The 20,944-nt window shown below is 41.1% G+C and overlaps 1 protein-coding gene across 2 annotated transcripts in view; it reads right to left on the bottom strand.

Moving 5' to 3' along the window:
• The window catches only part of DCUN1D4 (defective in cullin neddylation 1 domain containing 4), a 28,244-nt gene extending 7,674 nt beyond the window's left edge, over nt 1-20,570 (bottom strand). Inside the window, exons 1-7 of one of the 2 annotated variants that reach the window (XM_015825628.2) lie at nt 20,460-20,570; nt 10,269-10,339; nt 6,300-6,339; nt 4,828-4,942; nt 3,123-3,214; nt 2,492-2,562; nt 399-490 (exon numbers count right to left, since the gene is read on the bottom strand). In XM_015825628.2, the coding sequence (XP_015681114.1) occupies nt 399-490; nt 2,492-2,562; nt 3,123-3,214; nt 4,828-4,942; nt 6,300-6,339; nt 10,269-10,339; nt 20,460-20,484 (506 nt within the window). In that variant the 5' untranslated portion in view covers nt 20,485-20,570. Of the gene's footprint in view, nt 1-398; nt 491-2,491; nt 2,563-3,122; nt 3,215-4,827; nt 4,943-6,299; nt 6,340-10,268; nt 10,340-11,350; nt 11,367-20,459 lie in introns of those variants that run through there. The other variant, XM_015825629.2, reaches the window with a different exon arrangement.
• Between the last annotated feature and the right edge of the window lie 374 nt (nt 20,571-20,944).

Here is a 20,944-nt window from a genome sequence, read left to right on the forward strand (position 1 = left end):
ACCACATAAATAGATAGCAGTAGCAATTTGCACTGAGACTTATATACCGCTTCATACGGCTTTACAGCCCTCTCTCTCAGCGGTTTACAGAGTCAGCGTCTCGCCCCCAACAATCTGGGTCCTCATTTTACCCACCTCAGAAGATGGAAGGCTGAGTCAACCTTGAACCAGTCAGGATCGAACTCCTGGCAGTGGGCAGAGTGGACCTGCAGTACTGAATTCTAATCACTGCCCCACAGCTCCTAGATATTATATGCAGCTTCACAAAATTATTGGCTAAGAAAGTACAGGGTTTTGGTTTTTTTTACTTTATATAGACGTGCGAGGTTCATTTTTGCAAGAGGACAATAGATCACTACTGGAGCTATTTCACATTTGATAATAGAAATAATACTTACTGCAGGGATGTCATTCCTTTTAGCCATTCTTGCAATGTAAAATAACCCATGTTCTGAGCATCCAATTTCCAAGCCAACACGAGCATGGCTACCTGGTTTAAAAATAAACAAACAAGAGACCCAAAAGTTTATTATTACCGTGTTTCCCCGAAAATAAGACCCGGTGTTGTATTTTTTGCCTTCAAAAGAGGGGCCGGAAAGGCCTCTGCAGCTGAGAATCGAGCTACGGATTCAATCCAAAGCTTGGTTCTCCGCTGCAGAGCCCTTTCTGGAAGGCCTCTAATGGTGAAATGCAGGCCGGGGGGAGAACCCGGAGCTCCTGTTCTGTCCCAGGCTACGGTAATCCTTGTTATGCTCACAAGGAGAAACTCCTCTTCCAACAAGCAGGCAGAAACCGCAAGAAAAAACCAACCCCGTTTATTCTCACAGACCTGAGTCAATGTCCAAGGCAAACAAACATAGTCCACGGAAACTCGATCCTCAACACGAACGGTTGCCTTCGGCAACCAGCACCTCCCACACCTTCCCTTTTATAATTCCGCCAAGGCGTGGCTTCCTAATGCCTTCTCCTTTGGCTTTGGAGCCGCCCCAGTGCATTCCTCTGTCCTACTCGCTTCTCTTGCCTGCGCTTTCGCGCATCCTGGATATCTCCCAGCTGTGATTCATCACTGTCCAATTCAGGCTCCCAGCACAGCTGGGTCTCAGCCTGAGCGCGAGTAGAGGGGCCAGGCTCCTCGTCCCAACTGTAAGTCTGGGAGCTCCTCAGAGCCTTCCTCTGACGCTGATGTCACTCCAGGCCCCTCCTCCTCCTCAGCTGCCGGATCCACTGGCTGGTGAGGAATCACAACGGCTCCATTCTCAGCTACAGAGGCCTTTCTGGAAGGCCTCTGAGAGTGAAATGCGGGGGGGGGGGGACACACAGAAAAAGTGACCCAGTGAGGCGAGGCAGGTGTTGATTAATGGGAGGCCTGGCTGCAACGGGGCATGTGGGGCAGCTCCACCACCCCTCTTCACCCTAGCTTGATTTTTAGGCATGTGCCTCGCCCCAAAACTAGGGCTTATTTTTGAGGTAGGGCTTATATTAGGCCCACCCTCAAAAATCAACCTAGGGTTTATTTTCGGGGAGGTCTTACTTTCGGGGAAACACGGTATAAACAAACAGGAGAATTTATATTTCTTCAATGCTTTTCTTAAGGCATCTAGTCTTCAAAGCCTTGTATTGGCAAACAGGGATAGGGCAGAAGGGATACCGAGCTCCATTTTTTCCAAGTATTTAGACTTGAAAAAGCATAGGGGATCTTTCCAGCGTTGGCGTTCAGTGATGCGTGGAAAGACAAAAATATCTGAACCATAAAAAGGAAAGATGAGTGCTGAAAAGTAATTTCTTCCTTTCAGCGAAAACATAAAATATCAAATCATTTCAATGGGCCACTTTCGTATCGTGATTAAATGTATGTCATTTCTGCCCCACATATGCCCAATGATCCATCTCATTGGTAAGTGAAGAAGTGGTTTTCTTGTGATAGCCTGTTACCAGAGCAAAATTTTAAGTATGCCATCCAAATGCGAGTCAACATTGTTTCTGGATGTATGTATTCCTAAACAAACTGGAAAGTATACATTCATGGACTATAACAGGGGTAGGCAACCTTGGCTCTTTTATGACTCGTGGACTTCAACTCCCAGAATTCCTGAGCCAGCATGGCTCAGCTTGGAAACCTCTCCCTTTCTCCTCAGCATGGCTGGCTCAGGAATTCTGGGAGTTGAAGTCCACGAGTCATCAAAGAGCCAAGGTTGCCTACCGCTGGACTATAACATGTATCCTGCATGCATGGACATATGGAACCATTTGCTACAATTACCTAATCACAAATGAAAGTTGTGCGATAGAGCTGCTCACGTGCTAGAGAGTAACAGCAACCATATTTGCCCTTTAAATACACAATGGATAAGCACACTGTGCCAGCACTATCAATGTGTTAAGTTCCTCATCAGGTTCAGTGTACAGCAACAGAACAAATAAATCACAAAAAAATGGAAACGGGAGAAGCACAAAGTGGTTCCCTGCTACCTATAGATGAACTTGAACGTACGTTTTCCGGCTCAACCCCTATGTCCTCACAGAACTTCTCCATTCCTTCAGGACCCACAACCTCATCTGTCCCTACAAGTAAAAATGACAAAGATTATTTTCTACTCCAAATTTACAATTTACTTGATTATGAAAGTCCAAATGTCTGGACTGTACAAAAAGAGGTCTTACAAGGATGTGACTTCTTCAACACTGCTTAGGCACACAATAGGCCGTGCAGGTCCAAATGTCCAAAACTCCTTTCTCTGTCTCAGTCCCACAACAGCTATCAAGACATGCAAATATTCAAAAGGCCCAAAGGGTCATCAAAACAGAATCGAATTTTATTATTTACTTTATTGCAGAGTCACATCCACTGCTCCAATTAACCAAGAAGAGATACTCTTCAAATGTTTAAAATACAGCTGACCTCAAAGCCACCTTTGGATTTTCATAAATGGATCTATTAAGGGTCTGCAACACTGACTATAATGTCAAATCAAAAGTTAAGTTGCACTTTCGGAGAAAGGTAAAATTATTTGAAGTCATCCTTATTTAATTAAAAAAATGATATTTTTAATACTTCAAATAGGAATTGATTTTTTTTCCTTTCAAATTCTTGCTTAGTAAGATGTGCAGTTGTGAATACTTGCCTGCATATTCATAGAACCATTCTAAACACCTTTTACTTGAAAACATATCATCTTCTGACCTTATTCTGGTAGAATCATATTTTCTGTACACGCTGAAAAAAGAGGGAAAAAAGCTTAACTACACGGTATTTCACAGTTCTATAAAATGATATGCCAATGTCGATAGATTGCAAGCTTTCGAAGTAACTTCTTGTCCCTAGTCAACCCACTCACTTTCAGAGTTCTGACACTATAAATAATTTTATAAGATCAGTTGCATAAACTTCCAAATTCTACACTGGAATTTAAAGCACTTTGAAGACAAGCCTTAAACAGACGCAATGGATGGCATGGCCCTGGAAAAAGCGGTGGCTGCTTTATCAAATTGACTGCAATTCTTACAGCAAAGGATTTTTTTCAGACTTGCACTGAAGCCCAGGGAAAAAAAATTAGGTTGCTTTAATGAATAACAGAGAATAGGATAGGATAGGATAGGATAGGATAGGATAGAAATTAATGAAAATAATAGGATAGGATAGGATAGGATAGGATAGGATAGGATAGAAATTAATGAAAATAATAGAATAGAATAGAATAGAATAGAATAGAATAGAATAGAATAGGATAGGATAGGATAGAATAGAATAGAATATGGAAAGAATAGAATAGGATAGGACAGGACAGGACAGGATAGGATATGGAAAGAATAGAATATGGAAAGAATAGAATAGAATAGAATATATTTATTATCGTTGTGTATCTCATAACAAAATTAAGTGCTGTCCATGCTGCACAGTACACATAAGTAAAAACCACGAGTAAAAATTTACATCATATACACGCATCCTTCACAAACTGGATCGCGATTGAGCACAAACGCTGTGCTCAATCGCGATCCAAAACATTTCTTCCCTACGATTTACATGTGCAACCAGAAGCATGAAACAAATCTTGCCTAGCAAATCTTACTTCACTTACTTACTACAAATTAAGGCTCATCGTTGTGAGATTTCTGTTTTATAGGGTTCTTTAGCATTTTGCCACACCCCCGCCATAATCAAAGTGTGTACAATACTTCGGTCAAATTATAAAATCGACGGAGAAATCTGTCATCCTAAATAATTTCTTAAGGAAGAATAGGTAGCCTTGACAATGACTCTTAAAATAATGAGACTATATTGTGCCAGGCCTGCAGAGCATAAAAAAATCTAGAACAGTGATGGTGAACCTTTTAGAGACTGAGTGCCCAAACTGCAACCCAAAACCCACTTATGCATCGTCGAGTGCTGGATGGGTGTGGCCCATTGGATGGGCGTGGCCCATTGGGTAGGCGTGGCCGCAGTGGTAACGGCAGACTGGGTGGGACTAAAAAGTCCAATCAATTCCAACTTTGCAAGATCTTTTTTTTTCCCGCGAGAAGTTGAAATTGACTGATTGAATCTTTTTTTTTTTTTTTTGCACACGGCGGCAGAGACCTAAAGCGAAAAAGTTTTATAAAACCCAGCTGAAGGCCTAGGGCTGGGGCGACGGCGTGCGTGCCCACAGAGAGGTCTCTGAGTGCCGCCTCTGGCACCCGTGCCATAGATTTGCCACCACTGGCCTAGAAATTTCATTTAAATAAGTTGCTGGTGGGAGCTGAAAGTTCAACCATCTTCTCCTGGTTTGCTGCCCTGCCAAATGTCATGTTTCTTAATTGAAAAATGACCGAATAGGAAAGGTTACGTACCCATCGTGTCTACTTTTTTTAGCTGTCAGATCATCTCCCGCGGTAGGTCGCCTTTTTTTCCTCGGAGGCATCACTTTGGTAAAGCTGTCTGATGAACTGCAAGATCTCAGGTTGCCTGCAAGGGAATGTAGGAAAAAGAGACAAACATGAAATATTTCAGGGGGCGAAAAAGTATTCTGGGGGCGAAAAAACCCCCAAAAGACCAGTTGTTTTTAAAGATGTTTAATCCAGTAAGCAGTCAACCAACTGGAAATGCAATTCAATTTATGGAAATGTGAACTGATGACAATGAGGTAACTCTTGCCTCCCCCCCCCCCAATTTCATGTATGTCTGAATTATCTATAACTAAGTGAAGATATGAAAATAAAGTTGCCATTATCATAATGCCCTTATCTGATGTATACATGCTGGTTTGGGGCAATGGTTAAGCCGCTAGGTTACAAAGCAGAGAAGGGGCGTTGTCTTACCTGAACGCCTTCTCTCAGCACGGAGACGTAGAATCCACCAATGGGTTAACTCTGCCTTCCTGCCCATTAGACCGGGTCAGCCAACTTGTCACGCCCGTCCTGGGGTAGCCACTCCCCATTCTTGACGAAGGCGAAGCAGCTGACTACAATTCGTCCCATGGAGGACGACCAACTCGACATGTCATGGTGGGAGGAGGAGGATCCTCCAATATTTTAGTCTTTATTACCTGCCTTAGACCAGGAACCAATCTATCACGTCCGTCTGGGCTGAAGACCGAGTCAAGAATGGGGAGTGGCTACCCCAGGACGGGCGTGACAAGTTGGCTGACACGATCTAATGGGCAGGAAGGTAGAGTTAACCCATTGGTGGATTCTATGTCTCCAGCGCTGGAGAACCATGAGTTCTAATCCCACCTAAGGCACAAAGTTAGTTGGGTAATTTTGAGCCAGTGATACTTTCTCCCAGTCTTAAAAAGCAGGCAATGGCAAAGTGTTTCTGAAAATCAGATACTTGCAGACTAGTTCAGAAGCTGCTAGAAACCAACACTAGGCCTAATATAATGTACAAATGTATAATGTATTAGCGTTTGTAATGGGAATTGTTTGGTCTTTTTCTTAGCATGTTTTGCGAACTCAGTTGCAACAGTTTGTTTACTGGTGGTTATGATTTACATGTTGTGTGAACTCAGCCACTCTGATTTATTCCCTGAAGATAATTAAACAAACCGTGATTGATCAAAGCTTTTTAACACAGCCTGCAATAGTCTACTGTTTTAATTGAACATCTACTAGGTATAAAAAGTAACTGATATAACAATATTAAATAACTGAATAAACATTAGCACACCTTTAAAACACTCTATCACTCCGTTTTATAAATCTGTCCTCCATTTTAATAGAAATAATGACACAAATTTGCCTGACAAATAAAAACTTAATAAGGTTTCCTTTTCACTCAACATTCTTAAAAATTGTGTAATGCATATAAACGTTAAGAACTCTACCTGTTTGGTGATCGTCTTGACTAGTATCTTCTGTCAAATTCTGAAAAAAATATTTAAATTAATTAACTGGGAGTTTGGATATTGCGTTGTAGGTTCAGATATTGACAGCTATCTTATTCTTATTCTGGCCTCTTACTTTCCCTCACCAGATTTAAATGTCAAAGACTACAGACAGCTACAACTGACTTTCTTTTCTGAGGGAAAGCATGTGAACTTTTCTGCTTTAAATTATTCTGGTTGGAAATTCTTAAGTGTTTTATCATAAAAAGTCCTATTAATAGTCGTTTTGTTATTTCTCTTTAATTACTGCAAAATGTACGGGTTCCACAAAGTTCCAAATTTCATTTCACTTCTGAGAATTTCAAACCCCTCTCCATATAAGCAAATAATAAGACATTGCAGCCTGATTTTGCTTCCCTGCCCCAGAAAGTCAGCAAGATAAATTCAGCCTGATTGTAATTGATATTAACAGTGGGATTAAAAACACATTTGGATTAAAACAATACATATATACTGGATATACTGTAAAAGGTCTAGACTTGGAGCAGATACTAAGCAACCAAGTACCCTCCAGTTGTTTTGGATTATATCAAGTAAAGGAAGGTCCAGAACAAGCTCGTGTATGTGCTTACAAGTCTATTTTAGACTAATCGTTTGCAAAAAATGGAATTAAAATCTCTGGATTGTAGAATATGAGATCCACCAAATAAGCAATGGCAATGTTGGAGTTTACTTCCCTCAAAGGCTTGTGTGCATAATTTTCTTTTGCCAGACCATTTCTTTGTGATAAGAAACTAGCTTTGTTTTAAAAACCAATCCCTTTCTTGGTTCACCCATTGGAAGCTAGATGGAGTATGTCCAAGATTATTACCATTAGCAGGAAGCATGTGGGAAAAAGATTGCTGCTGGTGGTTTAGCCAAAGGGCAGGCTGTAAGAAAACCAGCTTCACAGAATAACAGAGTTGGATGGGACTTAGGAGGTCTTCTCATCCAAGTCCCTGCACAAGAAGGAGACCCTATGTCATTCTGGACAAATGGCTATCCAACCTTTTCTGAAAAACTTCCAGTGATGGAGCGCCCATAACTTCTGAAGGCAATCCGTTCCACTGGTTAACTGTTCTTACTGTGAGGAAATTTCTCCTTAGTTCTAGGTTGGTTCTCTTCTTGATTAGTTTCCATCCATTGCTTCTTGTCCTGCCTTCGGGTGCTTGGGAGAATAGCTTGACCCTCTCTTCTTTGTGAATATTGGAACACTGCTATCACGTCATCCCTAGGCTTACTTTTCTTTTTTTTATATATTTTTTATTTTTCAAACAGACAAAATACACAATAATTTTCCTTTTTCCTTAACAATACTATGTCCTATACCTCTTACGTTTATTAACAATTATTTACATTACTTCTCTTACTTTTATATTCCTCAATTCTAACCAACTATAATACATGTCCCATACCTCGTAAAATTCAGTTAACTTCTTTGTCTTTCATTTCTAACGTTAGTTTGTTCATTTCCGCACAGTCTAAAATCTTTCCTATAATCTTTGCACTTGTTGGTATGCTTTCATTTTTCCAATGTTGTGCATATGTAATACGTGCCGCCGTTATAATATGCATAATGATGTATTGGAGTCGTTTGTCAATTTTTGGATTAATTATACCTAGTAAAAATATTTTGGGCTTGAATTCAATTTGTTGTCTTGTTATTTCCAATATCCATCTTCTTATTTGCTCCCAGTAAATTTTTGCTCTGGAGCATTGCCACCACATATGGTAGAATGTTCCCTCATTGTTTTTGCATTTCCAGCAATCTGGATTCATTCTTATAAATTTTAGCCAATCTCGCCGGTGCTAGATGCCTAGGCCTACTTTTCACTAGACATAGCCAATTCCTGCAACTGTTCGTGTGTTTTAGCCTCCCTCCACCAATCATCTTTGTTGCTCTTCTCTGCACTCTTTCCAGAGTCTCTACATCTTTTTTATATTGTGGAGTCCAAAACTGAATGCAATATTCCAGGTGTGGTCTTAGTAAGGCTTAGTAAGGCTTATAAAGCGGTACTAACCCTTCATGTGATCTTGATTCTGTCCCTGTTAATGCAGCCTTGGACTGCATTGCCTTTTTTGGGTGCAGCACACTGAGTTCCCTTTTATTCACTCATCTAAATTGCTTATGAAGATATTGAAGAGTATTGGGCCTAAGACAGCACTTGGGATACCCCAGTGCTTACTCATCTCCATGTAGATGTAATTCCATTAAGGACTACACGTTGAGTGAGGTGTGTCAGCCAGTTACAAACGCACCTGGTGGTGATGCTGTCTATCCCACATTTTTCTAACTTAACTAAGAAGTAGGTTGTGGTCTACTTTGTCAAATGCCTAACGGAAATCCAAGTATACTATGTCCACAGCATTTCACTGGTCCACTAATTTAGTCACTTTGTCAAAGAATGAAATAAGATTTGTTTGGCATGATCCGTTGTTGACAAACCCATGTTGGCTTCCGATTATAACTTTCGCTTGCTTCTAAGGTATTCGCAGATCTATTGCTTATCTTTTCTAGGATCTTCCCAGGGATTGATGTCAGGCTATAGTTTCCTGGATTATTTTTTTCCCTTTTTTGAAGATAGGAACCACATCAGCTCTTTTCCAGTCCTCTGGTAGTTCTCCGGTGCTACAGGATCTTTGAAAGAATTGGTTTAATGGTTCCAAGATCACCTCTGACGGCTCCTTCAGAACTCTGGGATGTAATCCATGTAATTCAGTCCATTTGAATTCATCTAGGGTGACAGGTATTCTCTTACTATTTTCTTACCTATTTTAAATGGTATTCCTAGTCTGTCTTTTACGGCTCTGTTTTTGGCAGGTTGTGCTATTTTTTCCCTCTGGCTTGAAGACATGCAAGCAAGACTGAAGGCAAGAATGAATTAAGTAGCTCTGCTTTCTCCCTGTGCTCATCACTTCCTTGCCATCTTCTCCCACTTGTAATTTGTGAGTTAGCTTCATTTTTCTATCTGTGAAACCATGACAAAAATCAACGACTTGCTAATTCTTAGTTCCTGTTATAAATACTTCAACAATTGACCGTATCATTGTGATAGGCAAGCTTCCTAATGCTTCCAGAAAGAAGGGGGCAGAGAAATAGCTTGATATGTGTTTTAATATATTTATACCCTACACATTATACCAGGGGTAGGCAATCTTGGCTCTGTTATGACTCGTGGACTTCAACTCCCAGAATTCCTGAGCCAGCATGGGGAAAACTTTGGCCCCCTCATGATTTGTGGACTTCAACTCCCAGAATTCCTGAGCCAGCATGGCTCAGCTTGGAAACCTCTCCCTGTCCCCTCAGCATAGCTGGCTCAGGAATTCTGGGAGTTGAAGTCCACGAGTCATAAAAGAGCCAAGGTTGCCCACCCCTGCATTATACATTTATATTAACAAGGATAAGCAGCTTTAAATAATCTAATTAGGGTCCTATGGTCAGAAATACAATTGAGTTATCATATTAAAACACATAAACAAGTACATATCTAAATAATATAACTATTCCCATTATACTGAAACCCCCAAAGTATTAAAACTTACTAAGAAAAACTTTGGGACCCCCTTCAAAATCAGTATCAAGAGCTCTGGCTTCATTCTTTTCTGATAATCCTACAGCATGCTTATTATACTGATATGGGTAAGACTATGTAAGGTAGTAGGAATAGCAGGATAAGAATCCTAAGATATGTAGAATCAGACGGGTATTTGTTTAATGGAAGAATGAAGGAACATAACCAGTTGTGCATATAAAATTTGAATATTAATCTAAAGATGAATGCAGAAAAAAGAATGAGCACAAATGACAGTACGCACAGTTGAATTTACACAGGTCTTCATCGCTGATTGCAAAATAATAAAAGGAAGACTATTCAAAGGTCTATTTCACATTAAAATAATTATGATTTCCCAAAAAACGTAAGTAATTACCAGCCTATTAAGAGTATGGTAAATCTTGTGAATATTTGCCAGTGTTGACAGATGAGAGTTCAGCTGAAAATCTAGGAATGAAACAAAAAAAATGGCATAAAATTTATATTTTATTAGTTCTGCAAAAAAATACGTGGAATAATTGTTTTTTTTTTTTCCTGCACAGCTACTTTAAATGTACAGGCTAGCTCAGGGGTAGGCATCCTTGGCTCTTTTATGACTCATGGACTTCAACTCCCAGAATTCCTGAGCCAGCCGTGCTGAGGGAAAAGAGAGAGGTTTCCAAGCTGAGCCATGCTGGCTCAGGAATTCTGGGAGTTGAAGTCCACGAGTCATAAAAGAGCCAAGGTTGCCTACCCCCGGTCTAGCTAGAACTGAGGAGAATGGTCAAATTATTATTGATGTCATAAAGTCATAAGATTCTGACCCGATTTGATCCGCAGAGGCGCTGGTGTCTTTAGCCAGGAAGCTCTAGACTAGAGCCATGTATGAACTTGGGAGCAAAAGGGATTATTGATACATCCTTAACATTAAAAGCAACATTAATACATTTGGAGTCATTCCCTGAAACAACCGCCCCCCCCAAAAGCCCACGATAACTCCAAAAAGTATCGGTTGAATCATTTCCAAAAAGAGCCCTAATCCCAACTTGGTCTCCTCTAAATAGCCAGTTATGCCACGAATAGATTTCTCTAGCAAAGCAAAACATGGCCTCATTGCACAGAATAAGAAAATCTTAAATTGTTGGGTACAAAAAAAATATATGTTAATGTGAATAAACAGCATACGGCTTAATTGCAAGTAAACAGTGGGAAAATACCAAAGCAGGGTTTTGTTTTGTTTTTGCAACAGTGGTGGGATTCAAATATGTGAACAACCGGTTCTCTGTGTGGATGCCGCTTCGGGAAGTCCATTATGGGCCTGGACAACAACAAAAAATTAGCTACCGGTTCTGCCGAAATGGTGCGAACCGGCTGAATCCCACCACCGCATAGGTTCTTCTTTTCATCCAGCACACTCTGAAGCTTGCATTCTGTAAAGACTGAACAGCCATGCTCGCTTTTTGTAAGTGTTTTGCTAACCTGAATACTTTTCAGTCCCAAAGAGGTTTCCCGAACAAGAAAATATCAGCTTGAAGAGAAATAAAATTCTCACAGTCTGTTACAAAACAAGACCGACAAATCAATATTTCACATAACACATTGGTTTATCCCAAGTTCCACTCTTTATCAAAGGAAGACAAAATTTAACAGACTGTGTCAAAATAAATAAAATTACACCGCTTCATTTACTCATTGTAGATATGGAAGAACTGACACACATGAGCGTTCACTCCAGGTAGTACAAACAAGCATTTGCAAAGGAGTACAATGTTATTAAGAATAAGCACCCTTCAAAACCACAGAATTCAGGGCTACCAAGTTAGACAAGACTCTAAGTTAACTCAGCAAGTCAGTTTCACATTCTTTTAAGATAAACTAAGCACGATAAATAGTCCTACAGTACAAAACAGTACAAAACACTAAAATATCACATCTCCCAGATATCAACCGTAAGCCACAGCCAGATAAAACTATGACAAGCATTACTAGAAGAGATTAAACTTCCTAATTATCAGCAATGTTGAGAAAGGGCTCTATTGTGCAAATACAGATCCAGTAGACAAAATATGCCACGCATTGAGTCTACACTCAAATATGTAATATTAAATCGTGGTTAAAGTAAACCAATCATGTAGCTTGTTATGTGAAACTGGTAAGTCAACAAAGCCATGATGCCTAGGTTATATGTCATGGCAACCTTAGGTTGAACTCTCATCCACGGTTTACCCTAACCTGAGTTTAGAGTCTTTTATTTGTACATTTATTTATTAATTAAATTTATATAACCACCCAGCTCATCAAAAGCAACTTGGGCAGCATGCAATTAGATAAAAAAGCAATGAATAGAAACGAAGATATGGAGGTGTCTATCTGTAAAGGGATGATGTCGTCAATTCAAACTCATGGCAATTTACAAGGCAATAAATATCATAGTACTCGTGACACAAAATAAATAGTTAAATGTCCACGGTAAGAACATAAAGCAAAGTAAATGGTGGGAAAAGTAAGAAAGAAACAAAACAGACCGACAACATTTCAACAGAGCTACACAATCATTACCTATAAAGGATCACTTACAAAAACAACACGTTAACACTTCCAGTGTTCACCAACCACAATTATAAGAAAGAAAATATTAAATCACTAGAGCCCCTCCGAATTCATTCTGCCTTCCATGCTTTCCAAAAAGTCATCATGATGGAGGTTCATCTGATGTCCAAAGGGAAGCAGTTCCATTAGGTTAGGACAGGAGTAGGCAACCTTGGCTCTTTTATGACTCGTGGACTTCCATGCTGGCTCAGGAATTCTGGGAGTTGAAGTCCACGAGTCATAAAAGAGCCAAGGTTGCCTAACCCTGGGTTAGGACCAATGTTTCTTGGTTTCAGCCCCTATACAGGTAGTCCCCGACTTACGGTCACAACTGAGCCCAACATTTCTGTCGTTAAGTGAGACATTTGTTAAGTGAGTTTTGCCCCATTTCACCACCTTTCTTGCCACAGTGCTTAAGTGAATCACGGTTGTTAAGTGAATTTGATTTCTCCATTGATTTGCTTGTCAGGTTACAAAAGGTGATCACATGATCCCAGGATGTTGCGACTGTCATAAATATGAGTTTCTGAAGCTTCTGAATTTTGATCACATGACCATGCGGATGTTGCAATGGTCAAAAGTCTGAAAAATGGTCATATGTCACTTTTTTCAATGCCTTTGTAACTTTGGAGGGGTTACTAAATGAACTGTTGTAAGTTGAGGACTACCTGTATCTCCTAGAAATGTGGGATCGCCAAGACCATCTCCTGTGAAGAAGGTACTGGATGGGTCAATTCAGATTGGAAAAAGTGGCCCTCAAGAGACCTTGGCACCAAGAAACATAGAACTTTACATGTCAAAACCATTATTATGCATCACACTTGGCAATCTATCATGATTTGTTACAAAGTGGGAATATATCCCCCATACATATATTCTCAGAGGGTGCACATGCATACAACGTATGATTATACTATACACTAGAAAATTATTTGTAGGTAAAAACTATAATAAATGCATACAGTGCAACAAAAACAATTGTAAACTCTGAAATAGATTGAAAAATAAATTCTAGCACTATGCAAATGCAATCTTTATTCAAATAAGAAAGCATGTTTTCAGAAAGGAAATCTAAGAGTCTTCTTGAGTGGTTGTGTAATTTTTCATATTTTTTGGTATTTTTCACTATCCAGAACTTCAGATCAACCCACCAACATTGGCAGGGCAAATTATTGTATGCAAACAAACCCTACATTCACTAGCACTGATGATGTTATCTATTTGAGTAATGAAATGTCTGCAAGCAAACAATCAAGCTCAGAGACCATCAAGGGCTCACAATTCAACTTAAGCTACATATACATATACACCAAGGACTTCACACTTCAGATCTTTTCATCAAGTTCAATGCAATCATGGAAGACTAAATCAGAACAACACTTGACTTGTGTTAATTTATTCTGCCCTTAAGGACATTTTGATCATGGCAAAACAGATTATACTATAAGGATACGACAGAGTCTACAGATTTGATGCCACAGCTAAACATGTCTTTAATACATCTATGTTCATACGGATTAATTCAGGATTTTTACTACAATTGACTGAGTAAAGCAAAATGTCCTAGTAAGTTCATTGTAAGTCTAATTTGAAACGGATTGTTTTGATTAGCAAGATGTATGAATCAAACAAACAAAATGATGGCTTAGTACAATCTATTTCAATTAGATTAACACATTTTAAATGCAGATACTGCCATAGCCAAGGACATTTTTCCCCTACCACTGTTTAGCTACCAGAGGCATCCTGAATGTGCTATATTTTTTTTTAAATGGTTTCTGCAGGCATTTGGAAACAAACATGTTCACAAAACAGGAGCAGAAGATGTCAATGTTTACACACAGGATTCCTTGTGTGGTTGAATTGTCAACTATAACAGGAATTGTAATTGGGCAAATCAAACTGCCTGGTTTGGTACAGCAACTAAACAGGACAGGTACAGACTTCCACGGAGAGTTAAGACTGCAGAAAAAACAATTGCTACCAGCCTGATTTCCATTGAGGACCTGTATAACTGCATGAGCCAGAAAGAGAGCTGAAAAAATATCTACGGACCCCTCACATCCTGGACATAATCTATTTCAGGGGTCCTCAAACTTGGTCACTTTAAGGCTTGTGGACTTCAACTCCCAGAATTCCCCAGCCAGCCATGCTGGCTGGGGAATTCTGGGAGTTGAAGTCCACAAGTCTTAAAGTGGCCAAGTTTGAGGACCCCTGATCTATTTCAACTTTTCCCGTCAGAAGGCTGCTATAGAGCATTGCATGCCAAAACAACTGGAGAGTTTTTCCCCCATGCCATCACTCTGCTAAACACATAATTCCCACAGCACTGTCCTACACCAAAGGATATCTAACCATGTAGCAGGCCTGTATTACTATTTTTATCTTTCCTATTACCTACTCCTGTTGGTATTTTGTGACTATCGCTTTGTTGGCTGTATCTTATGATTTATGATTGCATCTTATGATTTATTTGTCACTTTGCTGCTTGTACCTATACTGAGGCCTTATGCACCAGAGACAAATTCCTTGTGAGTCCAATAACACTAGGCCAGGGGTAGGCAACCTTGGCTCTTTTATGACTCGTGGACTTCAACTCCCAGAATTCCTGAGCCAGCCATGCTGAGGGGAAAGGGAGAGGTTTCCAAGCTGAGCCATGCTGGCTCAGGAATTCTGGGAGTTGAAGTCCACGAGTCATAAAAAAGTCAAGGTTGCCTACCCCTGCACTAGGCCAATAAAGACTGTTCTATATTCTATTCTATCCCGTCAAAGGGCTTCCACATTTTAAATGCTTCATCGGCAACAGGCCAGCTGGGCTGAAATGAGGGTGGAAAGACAATTGCAAGCAACAGGAAAGAAATAACTTTAGCACCTCAGAGACTGATTTACATTTTGTTCAAGGATGGGCTCAGATGAGAAACCTCTCAATACTTCACATTCAATGATTTCTCTTTCTTCCTCCCTTCTTCTCTCTCCTAAAACCAGAGCTTTACAATGAGGGAGAGCTGCAGCTACTTCCAAGGAGCACAAGAAAAATAATTCAATGTTACATTAGCCCCTCCAAAACTAGGCCCTCAAAAAGGAAAAATCCAATCAATTCTGTGGTCAGAGGGTTGCAGCCTAAAATTCAAGTTCTCCCAGTTTTCCTGAGGCAACAGATGCATTTATACCAGGGGGCTTCAAACTTGGCCCTTTGATGACTTGTGGACTTCAACTCCCAGAATTCCTCAGCCAGCGTGCCTGGCTGAGGAATTCTGGGAGTTGCAGTCCACAAGTCATAAAACGGCCAAGTTTGAAGACCCCTGCATTATATTGTTCAAATAAATATATGGCCCGCCAGTATCCCGCTTGTGACTCAGGAGTTCCCTAAGGAAGTCAAAAATATCTGTTTTTTCCTACTGGGGGAATTGATGGTGGTGAACTTTTCCTGCAAAGGCCATTGCTTGAAATTATCATCTGGTCCAAGCCCGCTTAGGGTTAAGCTTCAGTGCTTTCTTATATTGAGCTACTTTCATTCGTCAACATGCAACAAATGTCCATGAAAAGATTTTTCTGACATTTTATTGAAGTTCTGAAACATGCTCTGAAATGCTGTCTACGTCCATCTTTACCTGCCTAAACCATGTCTGCTTGGAATGGTTTTTTTTTAATTTCAATCAGCCTTAAACATAGCTCCTTCAAACCGAGCTGGGCCCTGATGATTCATGGATTTGTTCATGATATTTTTGTGTCAGCTGTAAAAAAAAAAATTGGTTTGCTATTACATTCCTCCACCTCACAGCCCTGAAAGCGAAATATGAATCAGGATAGGTGCTGCTTAGCTTCCAAGCGCAAAGCCAAACCCGTGCATCAGAAAGGCACAAAAATAAAACTTTCAGTTGAGCTGGTGGCTATCTGGCTGTGTAATTTCCTGATATTATGAAAGTGGTGTTCCACTGCCTTCTTTTAGGGTGTTTTTCTCAACTTCGAACTTCAGCACTTCTGGAGGACTTCATTCCAAATACTAACAAGGTTAAACCCTAATTAGTTTCAGAGCCAACAAGATCAACCAACCTCTGCTATCTGCTCAAAAAGCTTTCGCTCCACTTATTCATTTTACTTTTAATATATTCATGGCTTGGTGCTCCAGTACAAGCAGTGCTCAAGATGTTACTATTAAAACAATATATTGCAGTAAACTAACATTAAAATACAGGAACATAACTGAATAGCAAATAGGCTCAAAAAATATCAGTAAGACAATGTTAAACAGTTTTCATTTAAAACCCATTTGCAGCAAAATTGATGGACTAAAAGGCTGAAAGATGCAAAATGTGGAGAAATTCTGGCATCCTATGCCAAGCAATTTGAGAACCTAGGAATAGCCAAGTTAACTTGGATGGTGGTGTTTAAGAAATGCAGCTTCTGAAAATTCTTGAAATGAAACTGAGACTAGCCACTACGAGGGGTAGAGTTTAAAATAATCAGTTTCCAATTTTTATTGGTCACATATAACCTTTATTATCACTTTTTACTGTAAACACACCGGCACATATTAAAAAATGAAATTCTGATGCCCGCTCTCATAAGAAAATATATATACCATATACATACATACACATATGGTGTATACACACACACACATGTACATATACACAAATATATACATACATATATTAATCACAAATCAATATAGATATGAAATGACTAATGTAAATTACCACAAAGCCATTCCCATTGTCATCATTTTATCATTTTAGATGAAGCTTGTTATAGCAACTGAAGTATTCAAGTACTATATATGCTAAGTCTCCAGATAACCAGGGAATTTTTTTTTGGGGGGGGGGGGGAATTTTCACACTTACATATAAGCCTACAATACGTTTAAGCCACCAAATTTTTTCCTTTCATTAAACAATGACATCAATTGGGACTCTGGAAGTGAGCCTTCTCTACAGTAGTACCTGCCCTCTGAAACAAGGTTCCCCCTTGAGATCTTTTGCAGAAGTAGCTTTCAACCTATTTCTTTTAATAGAAAACAAAATGAATAAATTAGCTTAAAATATTTAAATGGGATGTGTTAAAATGGCACCTCAAAGACCAGCAAGACTAAATAGAGTACTTTACTTCTAGTCGTATTTAAGTTCAGTGTTTTTTAATAAACAAGCTGAAGTGCGATTTTTACATGCTACTATGAGGATGCATTTCTATACAGTACATGCCTATTCAGAAGAAAATACCATCACGCAACAGAATTACTTCCAGTCTATCCTTGAAGTTCAGTAGGGGTTATCCCTTCATAAAACCTGTAAGGCTTGAATTCTTAAGAGAATTTATTTGGAAGTAATCTGTTTTTTTTAGTGAGCCTTAATTCCAAGTATTCTGCATTCTAATCTTACAACATAGCCACTTTCCTCTCAATTTCCAAGCATTCAGCAATAATTTCAGACGTCTGTCTGCACTTCTAAACTTAATCAACTGTTCAATGGATGCCAGCTAAATTAGTTTACTGCTACTTATTGTTGAAATTTTTGAAGACATGGGCCTAGCTTTAAAAACTAAAGAAATTTGATATAAATATATAATGTATTAATAATAGGTGTGGATAATTTTGTTTACTAATAGTACACACAGACAAAATTTAAGTTCCCTCTAGTTGAAGCGTAACTAAATCATACATATTTCAGAAGCAGCTAGTTCTTACAGGACTTTCTTCCAAGGTTTTTTTTTTGTCACTCCAAACTTCTTTAAAATGAATACAGAATATTCATAAAAATAAACTGAGCAATGTCATGGAGGAATAATATTATTTTTGAACAAGAATTAGGGAGATTTTTGCAGAACTTTTCACCTTTTTATGGGAGCCACCAAGTTGACTAACTTAATTACATTCTTACTTTTAAAGTAAGATAGAGTTTTCAGCCCAGAACAAACAAAAGAGAATTCTGAATTTCACATACACTGAAAAATACATTATGGGCTACAGTGTGAACTATCCATTACTTGCTATAATGCCCAAGAATATTTATGTCCTGTACTCTGCATGGACAAGCTTGATTCAAGTAATAGCCTTGTGTTTAAAAACTCACTGATCACCACAGACAAGAGGTGACAAGAATCCAGAGAGGAATAGAGCAGGGGTCTTCAAACTTGGCCCTTTTATGACTTGTGGACTTCAAGTCCCAGAATTCCTCAGCCAGGCATGCTGGCTGAGGAATTCTGGGAGTTAAAGTCCACAAGTCATAAAAGGGCCAAGTTTGAAGACCCCTGGAATAGAGGGATTTGGGTCTTCTCTGCCACTCTGTTCCCTTCTCCATCACTGTTAGATGGAAGGCTCTTCTTTTTTATTAACCTTTAATAACCATTAGCAGCTTGTTATTCTGTTATAGCTACAGAGAAAACCCCTTCCTCTATGGCTACCATGCATATTCAGGTAAGCCTCTTTACAAAATCAAGAATGTCAGTTCCCCATTTACAAAGCCTAGAAAAATCAGGAATATTTTTTTTAAAAAAAACAACAAAACACACCCACTGACCTAGAAAAAACTTACCCAACTATTAGAACGGCCCCGATCAATGAACAATCCAATAGGATTTCTCTCTTTCCAAATGGCTATCCGGCAACAAATGAAATTGCAACAGCAACTTACATAAATAAGCTTATCCTGAAATAAATTACCGGCTTCTGTTGACCTCCAAGAAAGGTATTAAGGCAGGGGTCCCCAACCTTGGCCACTTTATGACCTATGGACTTCAACTCCCAGAATTCCCCAGCCAAGCATGCTGGCTGAGGAATTCTGGGAGTTGAAGTCCAGAAGTCATAAAAGGCCCAAGTTTGAAGACCTCAGGGATAGAGCTTTACTTTTAATCAGGTAGTTATCAGAGGAGCTGATCATAGTTTCACCTCCTTTTATTTATATTTATATATCACATTTAAAAACTGTCCGTCTCCCTCACAGAGTGACTCTGAATGGTGCACAAATAGACATAAAACATAAAAGCTATATATAAATATTATAATGAAAGCAATTTAAAAATAAAAAGCTGCAATAAGGATAGAGCAGGGGGTCTTCAGACTTGGCCCTTTTATGACTTGTGGACTTCAACTCCCAGAATTTGTGCCTGGCTGGGGAATTCTGGGAGTTGAAGTCCACAGGTCATAAAGTGGCCAAAATTTGGGGACTCCTGTATAAAGGGCCAGAGAATGTGTCCCCCCTTTTTTTTCTTTGATCAGTGTCAATCAAACCACGATGAAGTTTGTCCAGTGCCGACCAAACCAGGCTTAAACGTGATGAAGAAAGAACCAAAGAGGGGAGAACACATTAGGGGATCGCCTCCCCAGCTTCATTTCCCTCCCAAAAAAGAAAAAAAAAGGGGGGGGACCCCTCGACCCCATGCAACTGCCCCTTCAAGGGGAGTCCTTGCAGAGACCCCCCCCCCTCTACCTGCATAGAGGCAAGGCGTGCCTGGCTTCGCGCTCCAGCTGCACCCCTGACCCAACGGTGGAGAAAGGAGGGGGCGTGTGGGGGGGGGGAGAGACAGGCAAGACAGCTGTCCGCGAGATGCACTCTGGGAATTGTAGTCCCCGGGCCAGGCCGGGCCGCGCAGCCACGGCGGACGGGAACTCCAACTCCCACCATGCAGTGAGGGGGAGAGGCGGCGAGCGGGGTGTTCCTTTCTTTCTACATCTCCCCCCCCGCCCCAATTCTATCCCCGCCGGCCCTGGATCTCTGCCCGGCTCGCCGACTCAACCTGGCCGCCGCTGAGAAGGGCAGGGAAGAGGGGGGGGGGAACGGAGCACTAAGGGGGGGCCGCCGTAACCGGAAGCCTCCTCGGGCGAACTGCGTCACAGGGAGCCTCTCTCCTCCCCCCCCCCTTTCAATGCATCCCCGGACTCTCCGCCGGCACCAGTCGCTTTCTGCCCTGGCCGCCGTTCTCGTTCCGCCGCCCTCCCGAAAAAGGCAAGACGCCGGTTCGGCCGCCCGCTTGCCAGGCCGCTCCCGCCCGGCGCCCCACTTACTGACAGCCGCGGCATCCGAGTGCATTTTTGGGCAGCGGCCGTAGCGCGTGTGCGCACCCCCACAGCTTGCCCCGCGCGGGCGCTTCCAACCGCCTCCCTCTCGACTCCGCTCGGCTCTCCCCAAGGCAGAAGCCAGGCCGTCCGCCCCGCCCCCCGCCGGCTGCCATTGGACGCCGCTCCCTCGCCCCGCCTCTTTGGCCCCGGCCGTCCCCCGATGGCATTCTCGGCGGCCACGCCCTCTCGCCCACCGCGGGGAGCTCGCGCCTCCCGATTGGCCGGGCGGAGCCAGCGGCGTCCCTCGACTCTACGGTTCCGCCTCGCCCATTGGGCAGCCGCCTCCGCCAATCAGCGGAGCAAGCGCGTGCGAAAGAGGAACCGTAACACGGAGAGGGGGAGGCCGGCTGTGATTGGACAGGGACGGTCGGAGGCCGCGCCCAACCCGTGCATTGATTGGCGCAAAGGAAAGGACCGCAGACCATTGATGG

Source organism: Protobothrops mucrosquamatus, unplaced genomic scaffold, assembly GCF_001527695.2.
Source record: "Protobothrops mucrosquamatus isolate PMUCROS unplaced genomic scaffold, P.Mucros_1.0 scaffold2731, whole genome shotgun sequence".
NCBI lineage: Eukaryota > Metazoa > Chordata > Lepidosauria > Squamata > Viperidae > Protobothrops > Protobothrops mucrosquamatus.